The 24,384-nt window shown below is 43.5% G+C and overlaps 1 protein-coding gene across 1 annotated transcript; it reads right to left on the bottom strand.

Moving 5' to 3' along the window:
* Nucleotides 1-2,567: 2,567 nt before the first annotated feature.
* fus (FUS RNA binding protein) lies at nucleotides 2,568-24,091 on the bottom strand. The gene is made up of 15 exons (XM_072369666.1): nucleotides 23,950-24,091; nucleotides 23,052-23,076; nucleotides 22,668-22,813; nucleotides 22,435-22,582; nucleotides 21,222-21,445; nucleotides 20,600-20,783; nucleotides 13,208-13,242; nucleotides 10,624-10,674; nucleotides 8,889-8,998; nucleotides 8,474-8,603; nucleotides 8,295-8,393; nucleotides 7,572-7,692; nucleotides 7,392-7,489; nucleotides 7,181-7,313; nucleotides 2,568-4,562 (listed from the first exon to the last, which is right to left on the bottom strand). The coding sequence occupies exons 1-15, from the start codon at nucleotides 23,960-23,962 to the stop codon at nucleotides 4,523-4,525; spliced, it is 1,557 nt and encodes a 518-aa protein (XP_072225767.1). The 5' UTR covers nucleotides 23,963-24,091; the 3' UTR covers nucleotides 2,568-4,522.
* Nucleotides 24,092-24,384: the final 293 nt, after the last annotated feature.

Here is a 24,384-nt window from a genome sequence, read left to right as displayed (position 1 = left end):
TTCATAATCATTTCTACTTCTGTGTAACTGTTGCAGATACTTTACCTGTGCAGGAGAATAACAGCCGCAGTCAGAGGAGGAAGGAGATGCTACCATCTGGGCCCAGAGGTCACACTGAGATCAACAAAGTGACTTTTTGTATAAAGCTTCTGTTTCCTCAAATATTTGCATCACAGCCTCAATGCAAACTGTTCCCTTTCTGCGAGGTCATCAAGTGTCCCATGCTGTGAAATTCAGACAGTATTCTTATTTTTTACGCTTTTTTTTAGCTTTTGAGCTTGAGAACTTCAGCTTTAAAGTCCTGCCTGATGGTTCACTTGACAAGTTACTGTCGATGTGAACCGAGTCTCAAACCCACCTGCTGATCCTCCTCCTCCAGACGCCTCGACAGTCCTACAAGCATCAACCTCTTAGCAGCTGTAGCTAACTGAGTGGCTGCAGCCTGCAGCTGAGGACGAAGGTCTGCTTTAAATAATTTGCATGAGCGTCCTTCAGGAGACGCCACTTTAACCAAGAAGCTAAAGCGGAGGAGATCTTGTTTTTGGACAGTTGCAATAGTGATAAACATACATTTGCATGAAGGAAGTGTGTTTGTCCTGCTTGTATGAGTATTAGAAACATGAAAAACCTCCTTGTGAGGTACGTTTATAACAGATAAATCTGCGCTTAGTTTGCGATTAATTGCGAGTTAACTCAAGACACTCGTGCGATTAATCGCGAGTTAACTCAAGACACTCGTGCGATTAATCGCGAGTTAACTCAAGACACTCGTGCGATTAATCGCAATTAAATTGTTTTTAATGACTGACAGCCCGGCCCTGCGATGGACTGGCGACCCCCCTCCCCCCCTCCCCTCCCCTCCACAGCCCTACTTAAAGCACACTGAAGATGTCAGAGGCTGAGATTTGGAGCTGGAATCAGGAAATAAGAACAATCTGAGTAACATTTTTCAAGCTTTACTTCTTTTCCATCTGAATCTGGTTCTTAAAGCAACCTTAGAGATGTGTGTGGACCCTAAAATGACGAGCTTCTGACCCGGCCTGAAGTACACTGAGCTTTGTCGTGCCTGAATGGGCCCGACGGCGCCCTGAGGGCTGAGATACCGTCCCTCAGAACCTGGGTTTCCAGCCCAAACCCACTGATCTGCTTTAACTAATGAACGTGTTTGGTGTGTTTTTACAACTGTAGGGCCGACAAAGAGTGTGATTCTGGCTCATTTCACCTCTTCAGTCCTCACCTGTTTACTGAAATAAAGCTTTGTGGCTCATTCGGTCTTCAGGGGCCGAAACGTCCAACTGAAACAAAGCGATGGGAGGCGTGGAAAGAGGAAGTGTCTTCAACAATCAGTCTTTGTCTTCACGTGGCAGACTGCCTGCTGTCAAATGAACTCCTCAACTTACTGTTTTTAATATCAAGTTCCACTTCGAAACCACGTTGTTTTGATGACTTTCAGAGGCCCAAACGTGGAGGCAAACTGGCTCCACCTGACGATGAGGAAGTGTCTGGGTTTAAGAACAGGTGAGATTAGTGGTGAAAGATAAAGGTATGAAGAAGCATTCAATGGTTGGGTGGCAGAGGACAAAATCTGTGCCGGTGAAACCAGGAAAGAAGCCAATAAAGTCACATTTATCTTCAAAGGACATCCGCCTCCTGCACCTTAGTAACCTGAAAAGTTCCCATCAGTGCCGTTTAGTCACATGAAACTATATTTAATCACAAAGATTTGACACATGATAATGTCCTGAAGGGGAAAACAGGCTTCAGTAACGCTGTTATAGCGATAAAAGATAATTTTAAAGAGTTTGTGGCTCCAACAGTGATGCAGCTTTTAATCCCTTCAGCTTAAAAAGACTGAAAAATAGCATAAATAATGAATTCTGAATCCTGTTAAATCACACAACCCTAAACAGGGTTTTCTTCTGCTCTTCTTCCCTGTTTAATGTGCATTAAAAGGAAAATACCGGTGGGTGCAGAACTGGACCTGCTGGTGCAGGCCTGGTGCTGCCCGGTGTGGACGATCCATAGATCCGAGTCTGACCAGAACCAGGACGACTGCGACCTGAAAGTCCCGAGGTTCTGTCCCAGAATATAACCACAGAAGTCTTTCAGGGGGAAGCATCCGTCCCGGTCCGTAGGTTCTGCTGGTTTGGACCCTAAAACTAACATTTATGGTACATTTCAGAGGCAGTAAAACAAACAAACCACCGCTGTGGTTTTAAAGAACAGTTTATCCATAATAAAGTGTATTTTTTAGGCCCGATTAGCTTCACCTCAAACTGTTTAATGTGGTCCAGACCTCACAGCCGGATTATTTACAAACATCTGGAGATTTTTGTAATTACATATATTTTCCTACATTTAACAAGTCAAATTTAAGACTTTTTAAGACCATAATGAATACAATTTAAGACCCATTTACTGTCAAAAAAAGGCCTGAAGGAAACTCCTGGAATTACATGCAAAGTTTAGGCTTTTTTTACAGCTCTTTCACATTAAAATACAACATATTGAACAGAACCAAAAACACCAGAAGCCTCTAATCTTTGTTCTACTGTTAACTTTGGAGATGACCCCCCCCCCCCGCTTCATTAAAACACCGCAACTGAACAGAAAAAAGATGGCGCCCGCCAACACACGAACTCGCTGTGGTCGATGAGTTCTGACCGCGGTGCAAAGCTCCTCGAAAATCGAAATAATTAAAAGCAAGACTGACGTTTGTTTTAAATAAAAGTAACGTTAATACATTTTTAAGACCTTTCAAAATCGCATTTAAGACATTTTATTCAATTTTAAGATCATTTTAGACATTTTAAGGCCTTAAATTTAAATTATTGGACGTTTGAAGACACTTCGAAGCTCTTCTTCACTGCTTTAACCCGTCTGTCCAGTTCTTTGCTGTGAAAATATCAAACAAAGCTGAGAGTTGGCAGCAGGACCCTGAGCCGAGTGACGAGCTGGAACAGGTTTGGCCGCCAAAGGAAGAAGAAACTGGCAGGAATCAGAGGGGAAGTTTTTTATTTGATCCAGTCTGACGGAGGCCTGAGACGCCGTCAGTAGCTTCCTGTTTGGAGCTCCATCAGCAGCAGGTGGAGTCAGACTGCTGAGTCAGACAGAAGCAGAGGAACGTTTCCTCAACAAATCCAGCAAACGCAGAACCCCAAATAATGAGAAACACAAGCAGCAAAGATCCTAAATACAGACTCAGGCTCAGACTCAGGTTCTCAGACTCAGGTTCTCAGACTCAGGCTCAGACTCAGGCTCAGACTCAGGCTCAGACTCAGGTTCAGACTCAGGTTCAGACTCAGGTTCAGACTCAGGTTCAGACTCAGGTTCAGACTCAGGCTCAGACTCAGGTTCAGGCTCAGGCTCAGGCTCAGACTCAGGTTCTCAGACTCAGACTCAGACTCAGACTCAGGCTCAGACTCAGGTTCAGACTCAGACTCAGGCTCAGACTCAGGTTCAGACTCAGACTCAGGTTCAGACTCAGGTTCAGACTCAGGTTCAGGCTCAGACTCTCAGACAAAATGAGTCGAAACGGAAGCAGTTCGCTGGATAAAGTCGACGTTATTTCATCTTAAACCACAACAGAAGGCACAAATGGGCCCAGAGGACCGAACCCGGTCTCTGTGGGGCTTTACTGGGAGCTGAGCTGCAGCTGGACTGGGATAATTGGGTGGAGTTACAACCCCGTCAGTTCAGCCGAACTCACCGTCTTCGAGCTGCTTTAACGCCATCAGAGGAGGTTATAAAAGCAGGATTTTATCAGAAAAACACGTGAAAGAGAGCATAAACACATCTTTAATCCCATCTTTATCACCTGGCTGCTCTGAGAAGAGTTTAAACGTTTTAAAGTCAAACAATAATTTGGTTTCTTTCGTTGTAACTTTCACTTTGGCGCTCAGATCACATATGAAATATAAGAGATAATAAACACAAATCGGACAAATCTGCTGGTTTTCGTAAAGATTAAAACGTATTATTAGCTGTAGCTTGTTTTCATGTAGCGACAGCAACAGGAAGCAGTGTTTCTAACGGTAGAAATATGACGTAGCTGCTAAAGTTCAGCTGCTAAAAACACCAACGTGTCTCCGTTTTAAGAGCAGAAAGTCAACATTAAAGGGTCATTTCCAACAAACACAGTCGGCATTTTAAATGTTTATCTTCAGTCTGACTGAGAAACACAGAAATTAGCTGCCTGGAACAAACACTTTTCCTCGTGTGTGAAGGTTTTCTGTCCGTCCGCTCAGTTTAATTAGAATAAAGGAAGTTTAACAGTGCAAAGTTAGACCCAGAGGATGTGAAATACAGCAGAAGTGTCCTTTAGGTCACAGACGTGATTCCAGTCTGCTGGTGAGGACGAAACAACAATCAACCACACTGTTATCAAAAAGAAGGAGCTGTGTTTGAGTCCCAGCAACAAACAAAAAGTCACATTTTCCTACAAACTGAGTGAGAAGGATCAGGAGTCGTACAAAAGGTGAGAGCTGAGGACCGGGGGGGCGGCCTGTCCTCGGAGGATGACTCAGTACGGACGACCCCGCCGCTCCTGTCTGCGATCCCCCCTGAAACAAAAGCACAAGGATGACCTCGTCAGCATCCGGCCAATGAGCTGTGAGACAGTAGCATTCAGGTGTGGAGCATCCGGCCAATGAGCTGTGGGACAGTAGCATTCAGGTGTGGAGCAACCGGCCAATGAGCTGTGAGACAGTAGCATTCAGGTGTGGAGCAACCGGCCAATGAGCTGTGAGACAGTAGCATTCAGGTGTGGAGCAACCGGCCAATGAGCTGTGAGACAGTAGCATTCAGGTGTGGAGCAACCGGCCAATGAGCTGTGGGACAGTAGCATTCAGGTGTGGAGCAACCGGCCAATGAGCTGTGAGACAGTAGCATTCAGGTGTGGAGCAACCGGCCAATGAGCTGTGAGACAGTAGCATTCAGGTGTGGAGCAACCGGCCAATGAGCTGTGGGACAGTAGCATTCAGGTGTGGAGCAACCGGCCAATGAGCTGTGGGACAGTAGCATTCAGGTGTGGAGCAACCGGCCAATGAGCTGTGGGACAGTAGCATTCAGGTGTGGAGCATCCGGCCAATGAGCTGTGGGACAGTAGCATTCAGGTGTGGAGCAACCGGCCAATGAGCTGTGAGACAGTAGCATTCAGGTGTGGAGCAACCGGCCAATGAGCTGTGAGACAGTAGCATTCAGGTGTGGAGCAACCGGCCAATGAGCTGTGAGACAGTAGCATTCAGGTGTGGACCGGATCTTTTTTCATGGTGCAGAACTCACGAAAAGGTCGAATCTACCACATGAAACAGCACCAGAAAGACTCTTTTAGTCCTGCTGAGCTGGGCAGGTGAACAGGGGGGTAATGTTGCCATGGATACAGCCACATCAGCCCAGGGTTTAGCCTCTACTTGTTTTGGAAAATTTAAATAACTAAAAGTGTTCTAATTAATCCCCTTCAGCAACATGAGCCCGACCCAACCCGTGGAACGTTTAAACATATCTTTACATTTTATAATCTTTTTAATCTAACTTTGCTGCCAGCAACGTGTTTAAGAAGAGCTAAAGATGGGAAGCAGGTCTTCATTCTACATGCAAGAGCTTAAGAACAACATTTCATAGTCAAACCTCTGTCCTGGTATAACGTTTATGCTGTTGATACTTTTCAAAACGGTGAAATCTACGACTCCCTCCCTCAGAAAACTTTTGTACCACCGATCTTTAGGGATCGGGACAGCTGATGATTGATTTCTTTATCAGCAGGTAGTTAAACACGGTCAAGTTTAGAGTGTAGATTCGGTACCGATGAGAGGCCATTCTGCTTTATTAAAGTTTGAATGTGTTGTGTGCAGGAGGGAAGAGGGAGGAAGTGGTGGTGGGTTCAGATTAGAGGCAGAGCTGCGTCCAACAGTGGAAATAATGGAAAATATTGCCCAGAGGAAGAAGGTAAATGAAGAACAGAAGGGGCCCCAGGACGGAGCCCTGGGGCACTCGATGACCTCGTCAGCATCCGGCCAATGAGCTGTGGGACAGTAGTATTCAGGTGTGGACCGGATCTTTTTTCATGGTGCAGAACTCACGAAAAGGTCGAATCTACCACATGAAACAGCACCAGAAAGACTAATTTAGTCCTGCTGAGCTGGGCAGGTGAACAGGGCGGGGTAATGTTGCCATGGATACAGCCACATCAGCCCAGGGTTTAGCCTCTACTTGTTTTGGAAATTTAAATAACTAAATGTGCTCTAATTAATCAATGCGGTCAAATTTAGAGTGTAGATTCGGTACCGATGAGAGGCCATTCTGCTTTATTAAAGTTTGAATGTGTTGTGTGCAGGAGGGAAGCGGGAGGAAGTGGTGGTGGGTTCAGATTAGAGGGAGGCAGAGCTGCGTCTAACAGTGGAAAATATTGCCCAGAGGAAGAAGGTAAATGAAGAACAGGAGGGGCCCCAGGACGGAGCCCTGGGGCACTCCACTGCTGACTGGGGAGGGCTGGGATTGGTTGAGAACCAGAGCTTCTGTTGTTTATACCAGCAGAAGTTAGACGGTTGTGAGATGGTGTCAATATCTGTCGTTTAGTTAAACAATAACATGATTAAATAAGAAGTTAAACTTTTATAAACGGACATAAAAACAAACCCGTGAGTATAACATGCTGTAAATAATTCTTACTTCATAAATAAAATATATGGCAGCTTTTCTCTGTCTGAATCCTACTTGCTTTAAATAAAATAGTCCTTCAGTAACATATAATTAGTCATAAAGTGTTTAGTTTCCTCGCCATCGTTATTAAAGCTGCAAATTAAAGTCCATCTAAAGTTATTAAATAACTTTTAATTTCTAACTAGTTCAAATTTACACGACTTCTTCCTCTGCTCCTTCAGCTCTTCCTGTATTGTAGCTTCGTCATTTTCAGTCCAGCGTGGCACAAACACCAGTAAAAATGACCGTTACAGTTAGCATAACAGCAGCTTAACATGCTAATGATCGCCGGCCTCTAATCACAATATGAAAATGAAACATATGAACTTCTGAGAGGCTGAAATCTTTCAACAGTTGGTCTCATTAGTGCTGAGAGGCCTGTCTCAACTGTAATGAAACAGGTTTAAATGACTTTATCGGTCAGCTTGGTCTAACTGCACCGTACGGCCAGTAATGTGCGTTTCCTTTGGGAGTATCAGACCTTGCGTCCATCTTTCCGGGGCCGTATCCTCCGCGGTCGCCTCCTCGGCCTCCTCTGAAGCCACCGCGGTCGCCGCCTCGACCCCTGAAGCCACCGCGGTCAAACCCCCCCCGGCGCTCTCCACCGTAACCTCCTGTAATATAAGCTGGAATGAGCTCCGACACATCTGGAGATGCATGGATTTCATCATTCAGAAGAGGCAGACTGTCACCTCTGTCCATGGGGGGCATCCCATCGGCGTCCTCCGGCTTCGGAGCTTTGCACTGATTGCACTCGTTACGCCAAGAGAAGTTCAGGTTGCCACAGTCACTGAGGAGAAATGAGCAGGAACAATAATTATTTACCAATAAAAAGTACCATAAAACCGAGCTGTTTCTACTTCCGTACTCACGGGTTTGAACACTTCCAGTCTCCTGCCCTTTGCTGCCCTCCTCCTCCGGCGCCGTTTCCTCCATTGCCTCCTGGGAAACCTCCGCCTCGGCCCCCTCCGAATCCCCCCCGACCCATCGGCCCTACACAACAGAACAGAACCTCCCAGCAGTCATGTGCGTGTTGGATAATCAAATCAAGCTATGAGATGCGACCTAACGTCACTTAAAGGGGAACTCCGGTATTTTTAAACCTTATTTCTGGCATGAAATACGTTCATCTACTCACTGAGAACAGTTTGGTGAAAGTCGGCGTCCTTCGGAAGATATTTAGATAACTGGAGATCCATATAACGGAGTGAACGGGGCTTAGAGGATGCAGCCTCTAAATAAGGCATTATCTGTCTTTATTTCACCAATACTTTAAGAAGAATGAATGAATGAACGTGTGCTATAGCTCTGTTAGCTCATAGCTCTGTTAGCTCATAGCTCTGTTAGCTCATAGCTCTGTTAGCTCATAGCTGCTGTTATGTGGCTACTTGCAGCTATAGGAGAGCTAACGGAGGGATTTCTACACAGGCACTCTACTGGGACCACTTCATCGCGAGGAATCTAAATATCTTCCGAAGGACGCCAACTTTCCCCAAACTGTTCTCGGTGAGTAGATGAACGTATTTCATGCCAGAAATAAGGTTTAAAAGCACCGGAGTTCCCCTTTAAACGAGTTTAACTAGATGAAAGTTCACCTCCTCGTCCGCGGCTTCCTCTCATTCCGCCTCGGCCGCCGAAGTCAGCTCTGCGGGTGGCGAAGGAAACCTTGATTGGGTTTCCGTTGAAGTCTTTACCTGAGGAGGAGACGTTTGGTTCACATAAAAGCCGTAAAAAACCCACCCAAACCACAGATGGATGAAGGTAAAGGAGTCACCATCAAACCAGTCGATGGCAGCCTTGGCTGAGGGGGGGTCATCGAAGGAAACCGTGGCCTCCCCCTTCAGCTTCCCCGTCTCTCTGTCGGTGTACAGGTTGATCATGGGCAGCCCGGTCTTCTTGTTGACCTAAGAGGAAGGATTAGGGATCATATCACACCCCCAAAAAATAAAACTCTGAAAATGTCTGAATTTTACTTTAGAATTCTAATGGATGATCCTTTAGGAATCGATTTTAAAGTAAATTATGAGCCAAAAATCGAGTTTGTTTTAACACAACAACAAATTCAGAGAAAAAGGTCCTAAAAACGACTTGGATAAGGTCCCTTTTTCACAGGGAAAAGACCCGTTTGTTGTTTCAAAGGTACTGAAAACTCCCGATTCGGATCAGAACACGAAGAACGAGACGGAAACCTTAATGATCCCGATCTGCTTAAAGAAGTCGGCCACTAATTCCACCGTGTAGTCGTCTCCGAGGCCTTGAACGAAGATGGTGTTGTTGTCAGAGTTATCCTGGTCCTGCACTGTTGGAGGATATAAAAGGAGGATTATTTAAAAAAGAAGCTCAAAGAGAATCGATCGATCCAAGAAATCAGTGAAAACTTATCAGGATGAACTTAAACTTATCAGGATTGAGTCTCTCAGACTGAAACTAAAAGCTGTTCTTTAAGCAAAAAGGTTTGTTTTCCAATGACATTTGGAACAAATTTAACTCATTTTGATGGTAGAAACTAGACTAAAACAGCTGATCCTGGTATATTATGACAGCTTCAGATTATTTTAGGAGCTCAATATTAACATTTGGGATCATTATTATTATTGGAAAGAGTGAGAAATCCGTCCAGTGGCTTCAGGAAGTATTCGGACCTTCTTCACTTCGTTTTAATCTGCACATGAAACGCTGAAATATCACATTAATATAAGATCCAACAACACTTCAAATTCAGCTCAGGAGCCTCCTGTTCCTCTTCATTGTTGCTGAGATGTTTTGACACCTTGATCGGCGTAAATTACACTGATTGGGCAATGATTTGGGAAGGTAAACTCTGCAGTGCACATCAGAGCAAAAACCAAACCATGAGGTCAAAGGAGCTGCCTGCAGAGCTCAGAAAGGATTGTTGCACATCACCGATCTGAGGAGGGCTACAAAAAGCACAGATCTTCCAAAAGAAGCCGCCCAAACTGAGCTAACGAAGGAGAAGGACCTTAGAGGGGGAGGTGACCGAGAGCCTGATGGTCACTCTGAGCTCCAGAGTGGAGATGAAGCTCCAGAAATTGGATCTGGATCTGGGCCGAGCGGCGAGAAGCCAGAAAACACACGACAGCAGCTGAAGGACTCTCAGACTGCGAGGAACGACACTCTGTGTTCTGATGAAACTGAACGTTACGCTCAGAGGAAACCAGGCGCCGCTCGTCAGCTGCAGGAAACCATCCCAGCAGTGCAGCACGGTGGCGGCAGCATCATGCTGTGGGGCCGTTTCTCAGCAGCAGGGTGAGATATCTTCACCTTCCAGCAAGACGATGACCCTAAAGCACACAGGAGTGGCTCCACAGCTCTGGCCCAGCCACAGATCTGACCTTTAACCCCATCGAACATCTCTGCAGAGTCCGGCGGTCCACATCCAAGCTGACTCAGCCCAGGAGGATTTCCACCGAAGAATCCAGGTGTGCGAAGCTTGTTGTCTCCGACCCAAAAAGCCTCGAGGCTCCAAAAACTTCTATTAATGTGATATTTCAGCTTTTTCTTTTCAATAAAGCAACAAAAGTTGTGTCATTATGGGGTAGATTAATAAGAACAAAGCAGAATTTAAACTGCTGCCACAAAACAAAGAGGAAAAGAAAGTGAACGGGGCGTCTGAGTGCTTCCTGAAGCCACCGTGGGAGCCGTGAAATAACTCTTTTGGACTGTTATCATCCCAGAAAATGTCTTTTAAGCATTTACTGTCTGTGAAACAGAGTCAGAGATGTGAACAAAGCATGAACTGTTGCACAGTTAAACCATTTGGTTCCAGATGGGGGTGAAAAAGGTCTTTATAACCAGGATAAAAGCTTTAGGGAGAGGTGAAGGGAAAAGCTGTGATTTAAATGGGTTCATAGATGGTTTTGTGAGCTGGACCTCAAAAGAAAGCAGAAAAACAAACACACATACTGAAGCCGGGCCCTCCGGGTCCTCCGGGTCCCTGTCCCGGGTCTCGGGGTCCTTCGGAGGACAGAAAACAGTCATGAGTTGTGGAAAGGAACGCTTCTTACAGCACATCAGACTGTGAACTACTTTCCCTTCTCTCTGGTCAGTGTGTGTGATGTGAGCCGTTTACCACGACAAACACGTGTTCATTAAACGCACATTTCAGGGCAAAAAGCGCCCGATGGCGGTCACGGTTACCACTTTACACACCAAGAGTGTTCCCATGTTTGAGCCACTGCCTTTGAGTTCATTTTCTGCATGTGAGTGGATGCAGTTTGACGGGTTTCTGTCGTTTATTTGTTCCAGCGTGCATATCTGACACTTCCTGTGGAGCCGTGCACACCGGGCTGATGTCGGTGCGCCGTAAACCACGTTCACTCGGCTCAAAAAGGATTCTTGGAGGAGGAGAAATGTTTTAGATCCCCAGAACTTGACTGAACCCTTCAGGCTTTATTGGCACCTTGATTCACCAGAACATCTGGATAAATGTTCCTTCTTTGCAGCAGATGTTGCTCTTTCATCAGACCCCAGAGACAAACCCGTTGCTTTCCGTCACTAACAGGTGTCACACAGTAAAACACCTGATAACTTCGTGGTTCCTTCCTCTTAAACATGCAGGGATTCGTCCATCATCAACATCAACTCAAAGCTTTATGAGACAACAAGAAGGAAGTACTTATTTTTGGTGGTTTGTTACTTTTTATTCCATAATAAAGCTGTGAGGAAACATCCCTGAAGCCTCCCTCAGGTGCTTTTTTTAAAGCAGATTTCACACTTTCACCCATGAAACACTCATTATTATTTGCCTCTAACCTGAGCAGGCAATCAGCTCTGCTGAAGTTTGAAAGGAAATGTTTTGTTGGATATAAACAAGCTCACGCCTGTCAGTTTGTGGTTTTTAAATATCATAAAGAACACCTTTAAAGTTGGAAATCGTTGGGCCCGACACTCGTGTGAAGGTGTTGTGGAGTGTGTCTAAACTTTGACTGGTACCGTTCACCAGGAGCTGCGTAAAACACTGATTTGATGCATTTATTGTGTCAGTTAGGTCCAGTACTGAGGGAAATGTCAGAGAGTGGCGTCCCAGCAGAGGATTCATCGCTTCATCAAACTATTCCAGCAGCTTATCCACCAAACTGTGGCCACACGACCAAATCAGAGGCTCAGAAAAAGCTTCTGAACCATCAGCCTTATCTGGCAGATCATTCAGGAGATATTTACACTGAGCAGGTTATATCCAACCTTTCAACTCTGATGGTTCACATTTTGCAACCAGTTACGTCCTTGAATCGCCATCGATGGAAGCTACACTCCGCCCATCTACTTGAATGCTCCTGCAAAGGCTTCTGTCCCAACTGGGTCCCTCCGTTGGTCCCAGGATTGTCGTCTAGCAGCTCCTACACCACGCCTAAGACAATCCAAACTCTGTTCATGTGTCGTCCCACGATGGTGGAATGACCTACCGAGCGCTACCAGAACAGGGGCGTCCCTGTCTATCTTCAGGAAGCTCCTGAAAACCCAGCTCTTCAGAGAGCATCTCCTATCCCAGCACTTACCTTGTACTTCCCTCCCCCCTCTATCTCTGCACTTTATCTTTCTGCACTTCCTTCTATGCCTGCACCCTATCTCTACTCTGTCCCCTCTGACAGAGTCGGACTCCTGGGTTCCTTCTATGTAGCTTATTGTTAGCTTATTGTTAGCTTTTTATAAAGCTGTTATATCTTCATTTGTAAGTCGCTTTGGATAAAAGCATCTGATAAATACAGAAACAGAAACATGTTCATGTATTTAGCGACAAAGCGACTTACAGGTAGGCAGATAGGGTAAAGGGGTCTTGCCTAAGGACCCCTACTGGAGGTAATGCCTTTCATGCAGGGGATTTGAACCCAGGTCTCCCACATGGAAGGTGGAAATCATACCACTACAGTATCCAGCCCCCCCAAACATAAACATAAACATGAAACGCCGGTGCTTCACCTCAGCTGGTTTGTAACAGACAAACCGTTGCTTGTAAAACGCTCCAGAAAAATCACAAACCAGTGTGATTAACAGCCTTTCATTGAGCTTAATCTTAATGTTTTGGTTGGTCGACCACGTTGAGAAACCAGAGTGTTTGTTTAGTTTCGGCAGATTTTATCATTCAGCTCTTTATCAAGCTTGATTTACACCTTAAACGCTCATTACTTCCCTTTATCTGGCTGGTAAATATGAGCCATGACGTATTGATTGTGTCACACTTCCCCAATGAACCAACAGCTTTTATTGACTCAGAACAGATCAAAAAAGCTCTGGAGATCCATTAAATGCCAAAGAGACACGACAGAGGAGCTCACAGCTCCCTCTGCTGGACACCTTCAGCCACTAAGAGTACCTGAGGCTGTTATCCATCCAGGTGACACCTGAACGCCACGCAACACAAAGCTGTGTGTCACATACATCACATACATCCCTGCTTTTCAGTTGGAAGTCACCACAGTAGGCATCAACTTCCAGCTTTAGGTTCTGACCTCCTTTCTTTAGCTTTTTGTTTGTGTTTTTTGCCACTTACCACCAAACTTATTGAATCCTCCACGATCGCCCATTCTGATGAAGAGGAAGAGAAAAACACTGAAGGCTGGTGTTCACAGCGATTTCCCTCAGGGGGTTGTGGGTAACCTTCACCCTCAGTCTCTTCTTTAAACCCACCCCTCTTCATCGGCTCTCATCGTACTAAAACCCAATTTGTTCTCATTCGGTCTTCTTCACAGACCTCAGGAACAAAAGCCAGGTTTAAGACCTTGTTTTTGTTTAGGAATAAACCTGTTCTACCATTTTCTCCATCATATAACCAACCCAAACATGGACGTCTTTGATCTCTGGATGGTTGTCAGGTACTTTCAGGTTTCTGACAAACTTTACACTCTCATTCTGGGATGTTTGCAGCTTTTTCTCCCAAATTACTGGAATTTAAATGTATGTTTCCTCCATCTACAACAGGACTACAGCTGTCTACAGATCTCCCCAGATTACTAGCTCCCATATGATGTTTTTTGGGCAGAAAGCCAGCCTGCAGAGAAGAAAAATCCTAGGAAAAGATTTAGAGATTGATTAAAGCAGAGTATGACCGTGATGCTGTCAGGGCTGGTTGGGAAGGTGGTGCTAACACAATGGTTATATATACAAATATATATATATATATATATATGTATATATATTGTGATTTATTAGTTTGTCAAAGCCATGGAAACACGTCTAAAAGGTTATTGTAGCGGAAAAGACAAACATGGAGGGGAGAACACATACTGGCTTTAATTGATGAGTTGCTTGATCCCTTAAACAACTTAAAACACATAAAACAGGTTCACTTTTAGGCAAGTTTGTACTTAAGTTGCCGTCGGCTTCATTTTACCTTTAAAACACTTTTGTTCCGTAAAGAAAACCGTTCTAAGAGTCTCTCTTGAAGGTTTGAAAGGCAACAATTTACAAAAGTATTCAGACTTTGTTGTAGCTTGAATAATCCTCAAAGTGTGTCAAACAGGAGCATCATTTTAGGTCTGATCATCACATTGACTCGATATCAGCAACAATACGCCTTCATCCTAATTTCAGTGTGTAGGCAGCATTAAAAATAATGATTTCCATCTAATGTCTGCAAATGAAAGGAACTTTTAAAGTCATAACGTAACACCACGGACACCTCTGAGGCAAAAACGGCCGAAGATTAGATCAGATTAGGGATTATAAAGGCTCATAAAGGAGTATAGAAGAGGCAAAAATGTCCAAAAACGGCCGAAGATTAGATTAGAGATTAGAAAGGCTCATAAAGGAGTATAGAAGAGGCAAAAATGGCTGAAGATTAGATCAGATTAGGGATTAGAAAGGCTCATAAAGGAGTATAGAAGAAGCAAAAATGTCCGAAGATTAGATCAGATTAGGGATTAGAAAGGCTCATAAAGGAGAATAGACAAAAACACGACACATTAAGTCCAAAAACAGCCTGCAGTTCTCTGTGACTTTAATAAGGATCTGGATATAAAACTATTTCCAAAGCTTTCAGTGGCTCAGTTAAGAGTTAATTAAAGACATATGGGACTATTAGGACTCTTCATAATCTCAGCAAAACTCAGAGTTTGGGGTGTAACACAGAGTAAGAGAGCTTGGAGTTGGTTAAACTGCATTTAAACACCAGAAGGATGAAGACTCGCTGATCTGATGTGACTGAAACTCAACTCCAAACACAGCAGCTTCATACAGTCCCAACACTGAAGCACGGTGTTGGCAGTATTATGAGCTGCTTCTCCTCAGCAGAAACATGAGGACCGGCCTCAAAACAAACAGTTTTCAACATATCGGATGCTTCCTGAGAGCATCTCTAATAAAAAGGAGGTCAGCTGTCCACATCCAGGTGTGTAGAGATGGAAAAGACTTAATCAAGACGCCTGGAGGCTGATGATCTACAGCTTAAAGAAGGGTCTGAATACTTTTGTAATTAAAGATTTCGTAACTTGTTTTCTTGATTATTGAGCAGCTTTTACACTCAAAGATCGCTCTAAATGAAACGGGATGTCAGCTGATCAGTTTCACCTGCCTTACGAAGGCCAAATCACGGTTACTGCGTCCAGGAACCAGCCGAGGCTCTGCAGACGTTCAAGAGGCTCCGTTTATAACTCAATCTGAGCCAAAGCTTCACGCTGCTCTGATCCATCGAAGGTTTCTCACTTCAGACCTTTAAAGGTTTCAGAGATGACTCGGGTGTGGAGGGAGATTTAAACGGATGGGAAAACATACAATGAAATGGAAAACTAGCATCTCTGGGTTGGTCAAGAACACTTTGAGAATGAAATACAGTCCAGTCTCTATAAAACTAACTTACCACACCAGCGTTTGCCTCAGTCCACCCATTCAGTGATGTTGGTGCTCACATAGTTTAAAACTCATATTTATCTGATGGATTCCAGTTTGTTCTTGGAAATGAAGAATCTTCCTCACACACCAGAGTAAGTCAAGGAGTTCCTCAGGGTTCTGTGCTTGGACCGATTCTTTTTACTTTATACATCCTTCCATTAGGTAACATTATTAGACAGCATGGCATAAAGTTCCATTGTTATGCTGATGATACTCAGCTGTACTTATCTATGAAACCAGATAAAACCAGTCAGCTGGTCAGACTAGCAGCTTAAAGACATAAAGACCTGGATGACTCAGAACTTTCTGCTTCTAAATCCAGACACAACTGAAGTAGTTATTTTTGGACAACATTTGAGTGACATAGTTACTCAAGGTGGTATTTCTTTGGCTTCTCATCCGAGAGGGAGGAACCTTTGAGTTATTTCTGACCAGGATCCATCCTTTGAATCTCATATAAAACAGGTTTCTGCCTTCTTTCACCTCCGTAATGTTGTTAAAATCAGGAACATCCTGTCTCAGAGTGATGCAGAAACACTGCTCCATGCATCTGTTCCTTCAGGACTGAACTACTGTAATTCCTTATTATTGGGCTGTCCCACAGATTCTCTGAAAAGCCTCCAGCTGATCCAAAACCCTGCAGCCAGAGTTCTGATGAGATCTAACAGCAGAGATCATGTTTCTCCAGTTTTAGCTTCTCTTCATTGGCTCCCTGTTAGATTCAGAACAGAATTTAAGCTTCTTCTCCTCACATATAAAGCTCTTAATGACCGAGCTCCATCACATCTTAAAGATCTCACAGTTGGATATTTCCCCAACAGAGCACTTTGCTCTCAGGCTGCAGGTTTCCTTGTGGTTCCCAGAGTTTCTAAAAGCAGAATGGGAGGCAGAGCCTTCAGTTATCAGGCCCCTAAAAGCAGAATGGGAGGCAGAGCCTTCAGTTATCAGGCCCCTAAAAGCAGAATGGGAGGCAGAGCCTTCAGTTATCAGGCCCCTAAAAGCAGAATGGGAGACAGAGCCTTCAGTTATCAGGCCCCTAAAAGCAGAATGGGGGGCAGAGCCTTCAGTTATCAGGCCCCTAAAAGCAGAATGGGAGGCAGAGCCTTCAGTTATCAGGCCCCTAAAAGCAGAATGGGAGGCAGAGCCTTCAGTTATCAGGCCCCTAAAAGCAGAATGGGAGACAGAGCCTTCAGTTATCAGGCCCCTAAAAGCAGAATGGGAGACAGAGCCTTCAGTTATCAGGCCCCTAAAAGCAGAATGGGAGGCAGAGCCTTCAGTTATCAGGCCCCTAAAAGCAGAATGGGAGGCAGAGCCTTCAGTTATCAGGCCCCTAAAAGCAGAATGGGAGGCAGAGCCTTCAGTTATCAGGCCCCTAAAAGCAGGATGGGAGGCAGAGCCTTCAGTTATCAGGCCCCTAAAAGCAGAATGGGAGGCAGAGCCTTCAGTTATCAGGCCCCTAAAAGCAGAATGGGAGGCAGAGCCTTCAGTTATCAGGCCCCTAAAAGCAGAATGGGAGGCAGAGCCTTCAGTTATCAGGCCCCTAAAAGCAGAATGGGAGGCAGAGCCTTCAGTTATCAGGCCCCTCTCTGTGGAACCAGCTGCCAGTTTGGCTTCAGGAAGCAGACACCCTCTCTACCTTTAAGATCAGGCTGAAACTTTCCTTTCTGATGAAGCTTATAGTTAGGGATGGCTCAGGTGAGCATGAAACATCCCATAATTCTGCTGCTATAGGCCCAGCCTGCTGGGGGAGCTCCCATGATGCACCTCTCCTCCCTCTGACATCATTGCTGTCATTAACTTGTGTTTCTCTCTCTCAGCAGGTGTCTCTGGCCTGGTGTTACGCTGCTTGTTGTCCCCTCTTTCCTGTCCTCTCAGCCCCAGCTGGTCCAGGCAGATGGACCCTTCCTGGTTCTGGTTCTGATGGAGGTTTCTTCCTGTTAAAAGGGAGTTTTTTCTCTCCACAGTCGCCTCGTGCAGCTCAGGATCAGAGAGAAGTTTCAGTGCAATCTGTTGGTTTCCTTATTGAGGCTTTGAACTTTTATTTAAATTCTCTCATTTTAATGTCAATCATGAATAATAATAATAATAATCTCACCAGAATTTCTGTACTATTGATTGATCGATTGATTGATTCTGAGCACAATTTGTGCACGAACTGCTCAGTGTGCGCATCACATGCAACCAAACCCCATGTGTTGGTCCTGGGTTGTATTTCATTTCAACACTGATCCGATGACACAGAGCAGGTGTTTCCCACTAAATATTTGTACCTGTAGTAAACTTTTTCATGGCTCCACCTTCTGGTTTCTGAGTTGAAATAATGGCAGTGACGTAAATAAAAGTTAAATATGCAACAGAGTGACTCAACGGAAGCTTTGATTTCACACTTTGGGATTGAAACCTTTTCTCAGATGTCAGAGACTCATTCTTGCCCAGCTATAAAATCCCTGATTTGAACTATCAGAACCATCTTATCTGCACCTGAAACTCAGGTGTGATACCTTATAAGAGCAGAACATAGACTTTTATATGTTTTTTAAGCTGAATTCCACCACACAGACCTCAGTGTTCAAGTTAAAAGGAAACTCCTGATCGTAGACATCATCAGTTTGTGGCATCCAGCAGAAAAGGCTGGATTTAAACCTCCAGCAGCAGCTTCCTCACACAGTGAAACTGCACGAAGACTCACATCAATGGTAAACATCCCAGCAGGACAAACAGCTAGCTGCTGATATCAAACAGCTCAGTTTCAGATGTTGTGTCCAACCTGTTGTGTCCCGGGTGCTTTTCCGTCCCTTTATTTAGTGACCGGAGTTTACCGTAGTGGGAGTTTATTCAGTCTTTTAGGATGTGTTGAACAGCTCAGTTTGTTGCAGTTACTTCTGTGCTGTGACTGAATGCAGCCGTTTGTGGCACTGCAACCTTCCTCATCTCACCGTCATCCTTCTCTCTTTGACTTCTCTTTTCTCAGTAGTTTGTATTTTCTCAGTAGTTTTCACCTTTTTTTCTCTCTTTAACTTGGTCTTTTCTTAATAGTTTGTATCTTTTCTCACTAGTTTGTGTATTTTCTCAGTAGTTTGTGTATTTTCTTAATAGTTTGTATCTTTTCTCAGTAGTTTGTATCTTTTCTCAGTAGTTTGTATCTTTTCTCAGTAGTTTGTATCTTTTCTCAGTAGTTTGTATCTTTTCTCAGTAGTTTGTATCTTTTCTCAGTAGTTTCTGTATTTTCTCAGTAGTTTGTGTATTTTCTCAGTAGTTTGTGTATTTTCTCAGTAGTTTGTGTATTTTCTCAGTAGTTTGTATCTTTTTTTCTCTCTTTAACTTGGTCTTTTCTTAATAGTTTATATCTTTTCTCAGTAGTTTGTATTTTCTCAGTAGTTTTTATCTTTTTTTCACTCTTTAACTTTGTCTTTTCTTAGTAGTTTCTGTATTTTCTTTCTCTTTAACTTTGTGCCTTTTGTCAGAAGTTTGTATCTTTTCTCAGTAGTTTGTATCTTTTCTCAGTAGTTTGTGTCTTTTCTCAGTAGTTTGTATCTTTTCTCAGTAGTTTGTGTCTTTTCTCAGTAGTTTGTGTATTTTCTCAATAGTTTGTATCTTTTCTCAGTAGTTTGTATCTTTTCTCAGTAGTTTGTGTCTTTTCTCAGTAGTTTGTATCTTTTCTCAGTAGTTTGTATCTTTTCTCAATAGTTCGTATCTTTTCTCAGTAGTTTGTGTATCTTTTCTCAATAGTTTGTGTATTTTCTTAATAGTTTGTATCTTTTCTCAGTAGTTTGTGTATTTTCTCAGTAGTTTGTATCTTTTCTCAGTAGTTTGTATCTTTTCTCAATAGTTTGTATCTTTTCTCAGTAGTTTGTATCTTTTCTCAGTAGTTTGTATCTTTTCTCAATAGTTTGTATCTTTTCTCAGTAGTTTGTATCTTTTCTCAATAGTTTGTATCTTTTCTCAGTAGTTTGTATCTTTTCTCAGTAGTTTGTATCTTTTCTCAGTAGTTTGTATCTTTTCTCAGTAGTTTGTATCTTTTCTCAGTAGTTTCTGTATTTTCTCAGTAGTTTGTGTATTTTCTCAGTAGTTTGTGTATTTTCTCAGTAGTTTGTGTATTTTCTCAGTAGTTTGTATCTTTTCTCAGTAGTTTGTATCTTTTCTCAGTAGTTTGTGTATTTTCTCAGTAGTTTGTATCTTTTCTCAGTAGTTTGTATCTTTTCTCAGTAGTTTGTGTATTTTCTCAGTAGTTTGTATCTTTTCTCAGTAGTTTCTGTATTTTCTCAGTAGTTTGTGTATTTTCTCAGTAGTTTGTGTATTTTCTCAGTAGTTTGTGTATTTTCTCAGTAGTTTGTGTATTTTCTCAGTAGTTTGTGTATTTTCTCAGTAGTTTGTATCTTTTCTCAGTAGTTTGTATCTTTTCTCAGTAGTTTGTATCTTTTCTTTCTCTCTGCAGGTATCTGACCTGCAGTCTCCGTCTCTTCCTGTCTGATTCTGTCAGATGTTTTTTTGCTGTTAACAGTGACTTTTTCTTGCTGTTATTTTAACATTTTAACATTTATTTTAACTGTGTTTTTTGCTGTTGTACATAAATAACTGAACTGAGCAGCATTTTCCTTTTAAAGAGTCGATATGGAAACAGAAGTAACGTCTCTCATGTTGGACCATGCAGATAAACGCTCTTCTGTGGCATCTTTTTGGCATGAATAAAACCATAAATTATTCCTCATCCTGAATTAGCAGCTTGTTTTGATGTGTCTTGCTTTGGTTTTTTGGGTTCAGAGCTGAGGTCCACCCTCTGGGCACATATCCTGAGCTGCTTAGCAGGTTTTGGACTGGAGTCAGAACCATTTGCACACAAGGAATGAGGCTTTAAAAGTAAAGTAAACCAAGGTTTTTGCTCTCAGCACTGAGACTTTGTGATAATTTATCAAGTGAGGGGCGTTCCCCCTTATTCCATCTGTCAGTATGCAGAGCAGTTCAAGGTGAACCCAAAGGGGTGAAAACATCACATCATCACCACACTCAGATTCCTTCCTAACTGCAGATAAAATGGATTCTGGATATTTTAACTTACCCCATGCCTCTTCCTCTTGGTCCGCCTCGGTCGAAACCGCGATCGTATCCACCTCCACCGCGAGCTCCAAACACACCGCCACGGCCCCTGCCACCGCGGCCATCCTGACCTCCATAACCCCCATCAGGACCGCCATAGCCTCCACCTCCTCCCCCACTCAGCGGCGGGCTTTCATCTCCGTATCCTGAGAGACATTTCAGGCATCAACAGTCCGATTCACTCATTGGTGGGTTGCATTTACGTTTGCAGCCAGCAGGACTTAATAAACCCTGATTTTTTATTTTATATTTGACACAATACTTTGAGGTTTTATTGAGATTTATGTGACAGACTTTTGTTTAAGTCTCTGTGTTAAACTCAGAGATATTCAGTCAACTTGAGGAGTGACGTACTTTAGAAATGAAAATCAGAACGGCTCGTTAAATGAGGAACTTTCAAACAAAGGGGAACTAAATAAATACCAGGGTTGTGTTTCTGGGGAGTTTTACACCTGCTGGAGACTTCAGACGCCCTGATATCTGCTCCCAGGAGCAGGAAGAAGGGATTTATACACAATATGTCACCTTTAAAATGAAACTGGGGGCCAGTAGACAAATAAATAAAACACAAAGCGGACCCTCACCTCCACTCTGACTGTACTGACTCTGCTGACTGTAGCTGGTTGGAGGAGGAGAGCTGTAGCTTGGTGGCTGGTTGTAGAGTCCGCCTCCATGCTGAGACGGAGGTTGATGGCTCCCACTGCCTCCAAAAGCACCCGTCTGACCCCCACCGCTGCTGTAAGCACCCCCACCCTGTCCACCGCTGGGTGGCTGGTTGAAGCCAGGGGCCTGCGAGTTACCTTCATACCTGCATAGCAAAGAGAAGAAATGTAAATGTAATTTATTTCTACAGCCCTTTACAACAATCCATTTCGTACCAAAGTGCTTTACAGCCGATAATAAATACAGAAAAGAATAAGTACAAAACAATAAAATAACAGTAAACGCAATAAAATACAGCAAAAATTTAATAAGATAATATAAAAGTGTCACCATACTACTGGGTATTAAAAGCAATCTGAAATAATAAGGTTTTTAGCCCTGATTTAAAGAGGCTCAGGTCAGAAATAAGATGCATCTTGGGGGGGGGGGGGGGGGGGGGCTTATTCCAGAGCCTGGGGGCAGCAACAGAAAAGGCTCAGTCACCCCAGGGCTTCTATTTTAACCTGAACACTTCCAACAAAAGTTGATTAGTTGACCTCAGAGCTCTGCCAGGGTTACGGACAGTTAAAAGCTCAGATAAATACGATGGGGTGAGGCCGTTAAGAGCTTTAAAAACAAACATTAAAAGTTTAAAATCAGTTCTATAAAAAGGACAGGAAGCCAGTGAAGGGAGTTAAGAACAGGAGTGATGTGCACACATCTGTTAGTGTTGGTTAAAAGAAGGGCAGCAGCAGCGTTTTGCACCAGATGAAGGCGACTGAGAGAAGCTGGGAGACATAAAGTCCATTACAGTCGTCTGACCTTGAACTTATTAGGGCAAGGATGGCTTTCTTAAAAAACTACAAACCAATATGGCTGAACAACTGAAGCATCGCAGATGAATGGAAGAGGAAACTCAACCTTAAACACATCATTTGAGCAGGATTTCGGAGCATTTTGTGAATCTTTCCCTCGTATTCTCGGACCGACGCTACAGAGACGTAGCTGTACACTCAACAAAGATGGGATTATTTGTTGTCTTTAATTCTTTGACAGTCCACAACAGGGCCGTTGAGTCTGGTAACGCTGCCTTTACTTCCTCCCAGAGAAACTCTACACGTAAAAGCAGAAAACGAGGAGCTGATGGGGTCTTACCCTGCAGAGGATGAAGGAGGCTGCTGCTGGCTGTAACCGGAGAAGGACGACTGCTGGTTGCTGCTGTTGTATCCCCCAGAGCTGTAGGACTGGCTGGGGTGATTATAACCACCACCACCCTGATTGGAGGGTGGAGAACCATATCCTCCTAAGAGAAAGCAGGAAGTCACGCACTGCAGATCACTGCGTGACTTCAATGCTGATTCCGTACTTGTTACTGAGGCTTCCCCTACCTGAGTGAGGCTGACCAAAGCTGCCATAACCTCCCTGGTTGTAGGAGCCGGGGCTGCTGTCGGAGCTCTGGTTGTAGCCTCCGTAGCCCTGCTGCTGGCTGTAGCTCTGGTTTCCTCCACCACCACCGCCACCATAGGACCCATAACTGCACACACCAACCACTGTTTTACATCTTAAACACTGACTGTGAACACTTCTGCTCTAACCCTAAGCTATTTAATGGGTTCATACTTTATCAAATAATCTCTCTGGCTAGTTTAATCTTTAATTTTCAAGTTTTTCTGACTTGTTTTGACCAACATCTGGATCCAAAATTATACCTACTACTGAACATGGCCTACATGTAATAATTGATTTTGGTACAATTGATTGAATTAACCTACCCTTGGGCAGATGTTTGGGAGTAATCTATGGAGGGAAAAACAAAGCAGAGGGTTAGAATTAAACCAGAAGTCAATTATCTTAATTATAAGAATAATATTCTAATAAACCCAAGAGAAAAACACAGTAACACATCTGTAACTGTTGATGGGATTTAAGATCTCATTTATTAAACTGTAAAAACTTTATTCTGCTCAAATAAAACACAAAAAAATCTCGATTTATTTACTTTTTTTTCATCTGACTGCATCAGATTAGTTTCACTTTAAACCACAAACCTTGGACTGGAAACATTTCTACAGATCTATTACACTTAGATTTGTTTTGTCTTCACTGAATGATCGGAATGTACTTTTAATAGATTTGCAGGCATGTGGAGCCACTAACAGGAGATGCCGGCTGTTCGGCCCGTTCAGACCGCTTGACACCGGGTCCGCAGTGCGAGAGGCGGGGCCGCCATCATTGATTGGGGCAGCGGCTAACAGCCAGCTAACCAAACACAGCGCAACGCAGCGGACTGCAGCTATTACAGTGTTACATATGTCACTGTTAGCCGCCGTTAGCTGGTGAGGTTGTCCTCCAGTAGGAAAAACATTAATAAGAGGTTCTAATGAATGCTAATATGATAATAAAACACAAAAATCACACTTTCGTGCGAAGCAGCTAGCCGCTAATCCGCGTCCAATAACCGTTAGCTACATCTTAGTGAAGATGCTTGCTAACATTAGCCGCGTCCAATAACCGTTAGCTACATCTTAGTGAAGATGCTTGCTAACATTAGCCGCGTCCAATAACCGTTAGCTACATCTTAGTGAAGATGCTTGCTAACATTAGCCGCGTTCGATAACCGTTAGCTACAGAAAGGTGCAGATGCTTGCTAACATTAGCCCCGTTTCTTACCGTTAGATGCCATTTATGTGGATAAAACAGGTTACATTCAACCTCAGAATTTATCCAAAAGCCAAACAGGTGAATGACAGACAGGTATATGCGCGAGCCAAAACACCGGCCGGTGTACAGTTCACCGTCCGTTGCTGCGAGTCCTTTTATCGGCCACAAGGTGGCGCGGAGAAACACGTTTACTTCAACGAACAAATTATTAACATTTCGTTTTTATTAAGATTAAATATAGTTAGTAATGAAACTGAACAATCAAAACAGGTTCAGAACAAACAGGATTATTGGTTCTTCTCATTCCCAATTGTACTTCTCTTCACAGTTCATAGAGAAATAAACATTTTAGGATTCTAAACCATTTTTGAAAACTCAAGTTATTTCAGATTTTGCACTTTTACAATGTAAACATTGAAACAGACACTTGTTATCAACATGTTA

This window comes from Leuresthes tenuis, unplaced genomic scaffold, assembly GCF_036924035.1.
Source record: "Leuresthes tenuis unplaced genomic scaffold, fLeuTen1.0.hap1 SCAF_17, whole genome shotgun sequence".
NCBI lineage: Eukaryota > Metazoa > Chordata > Actinopteri > Atheriniformes > Atherinopsidae > Leuresthes > Leuresthes tenuis.
Note: the sequence above shows the minus strand (reverse complement) of the source record. Positions and strands in the feature narration are given on the sequence as shown.

Bases quoted from the DNA above. Each gene is read 5' to 3' on its own strand.
- fus (XM_072369666.1), bottom strand. The intron at 13,243-20,599 runs GTAAGTTAAAAT...CCTCTTCATCAG, and splicing joins CCAAGAGGAAGAGGCATGGG to AATGGGCGATCGTGGAGGAT. The intron at 7,314-7,391 runs GTGACAGTCTGC...CTTATATTACAG, and splicing joins GATGCCCCCCATGGACAGAG to GAGGTTACGGTGGAGAGCGC.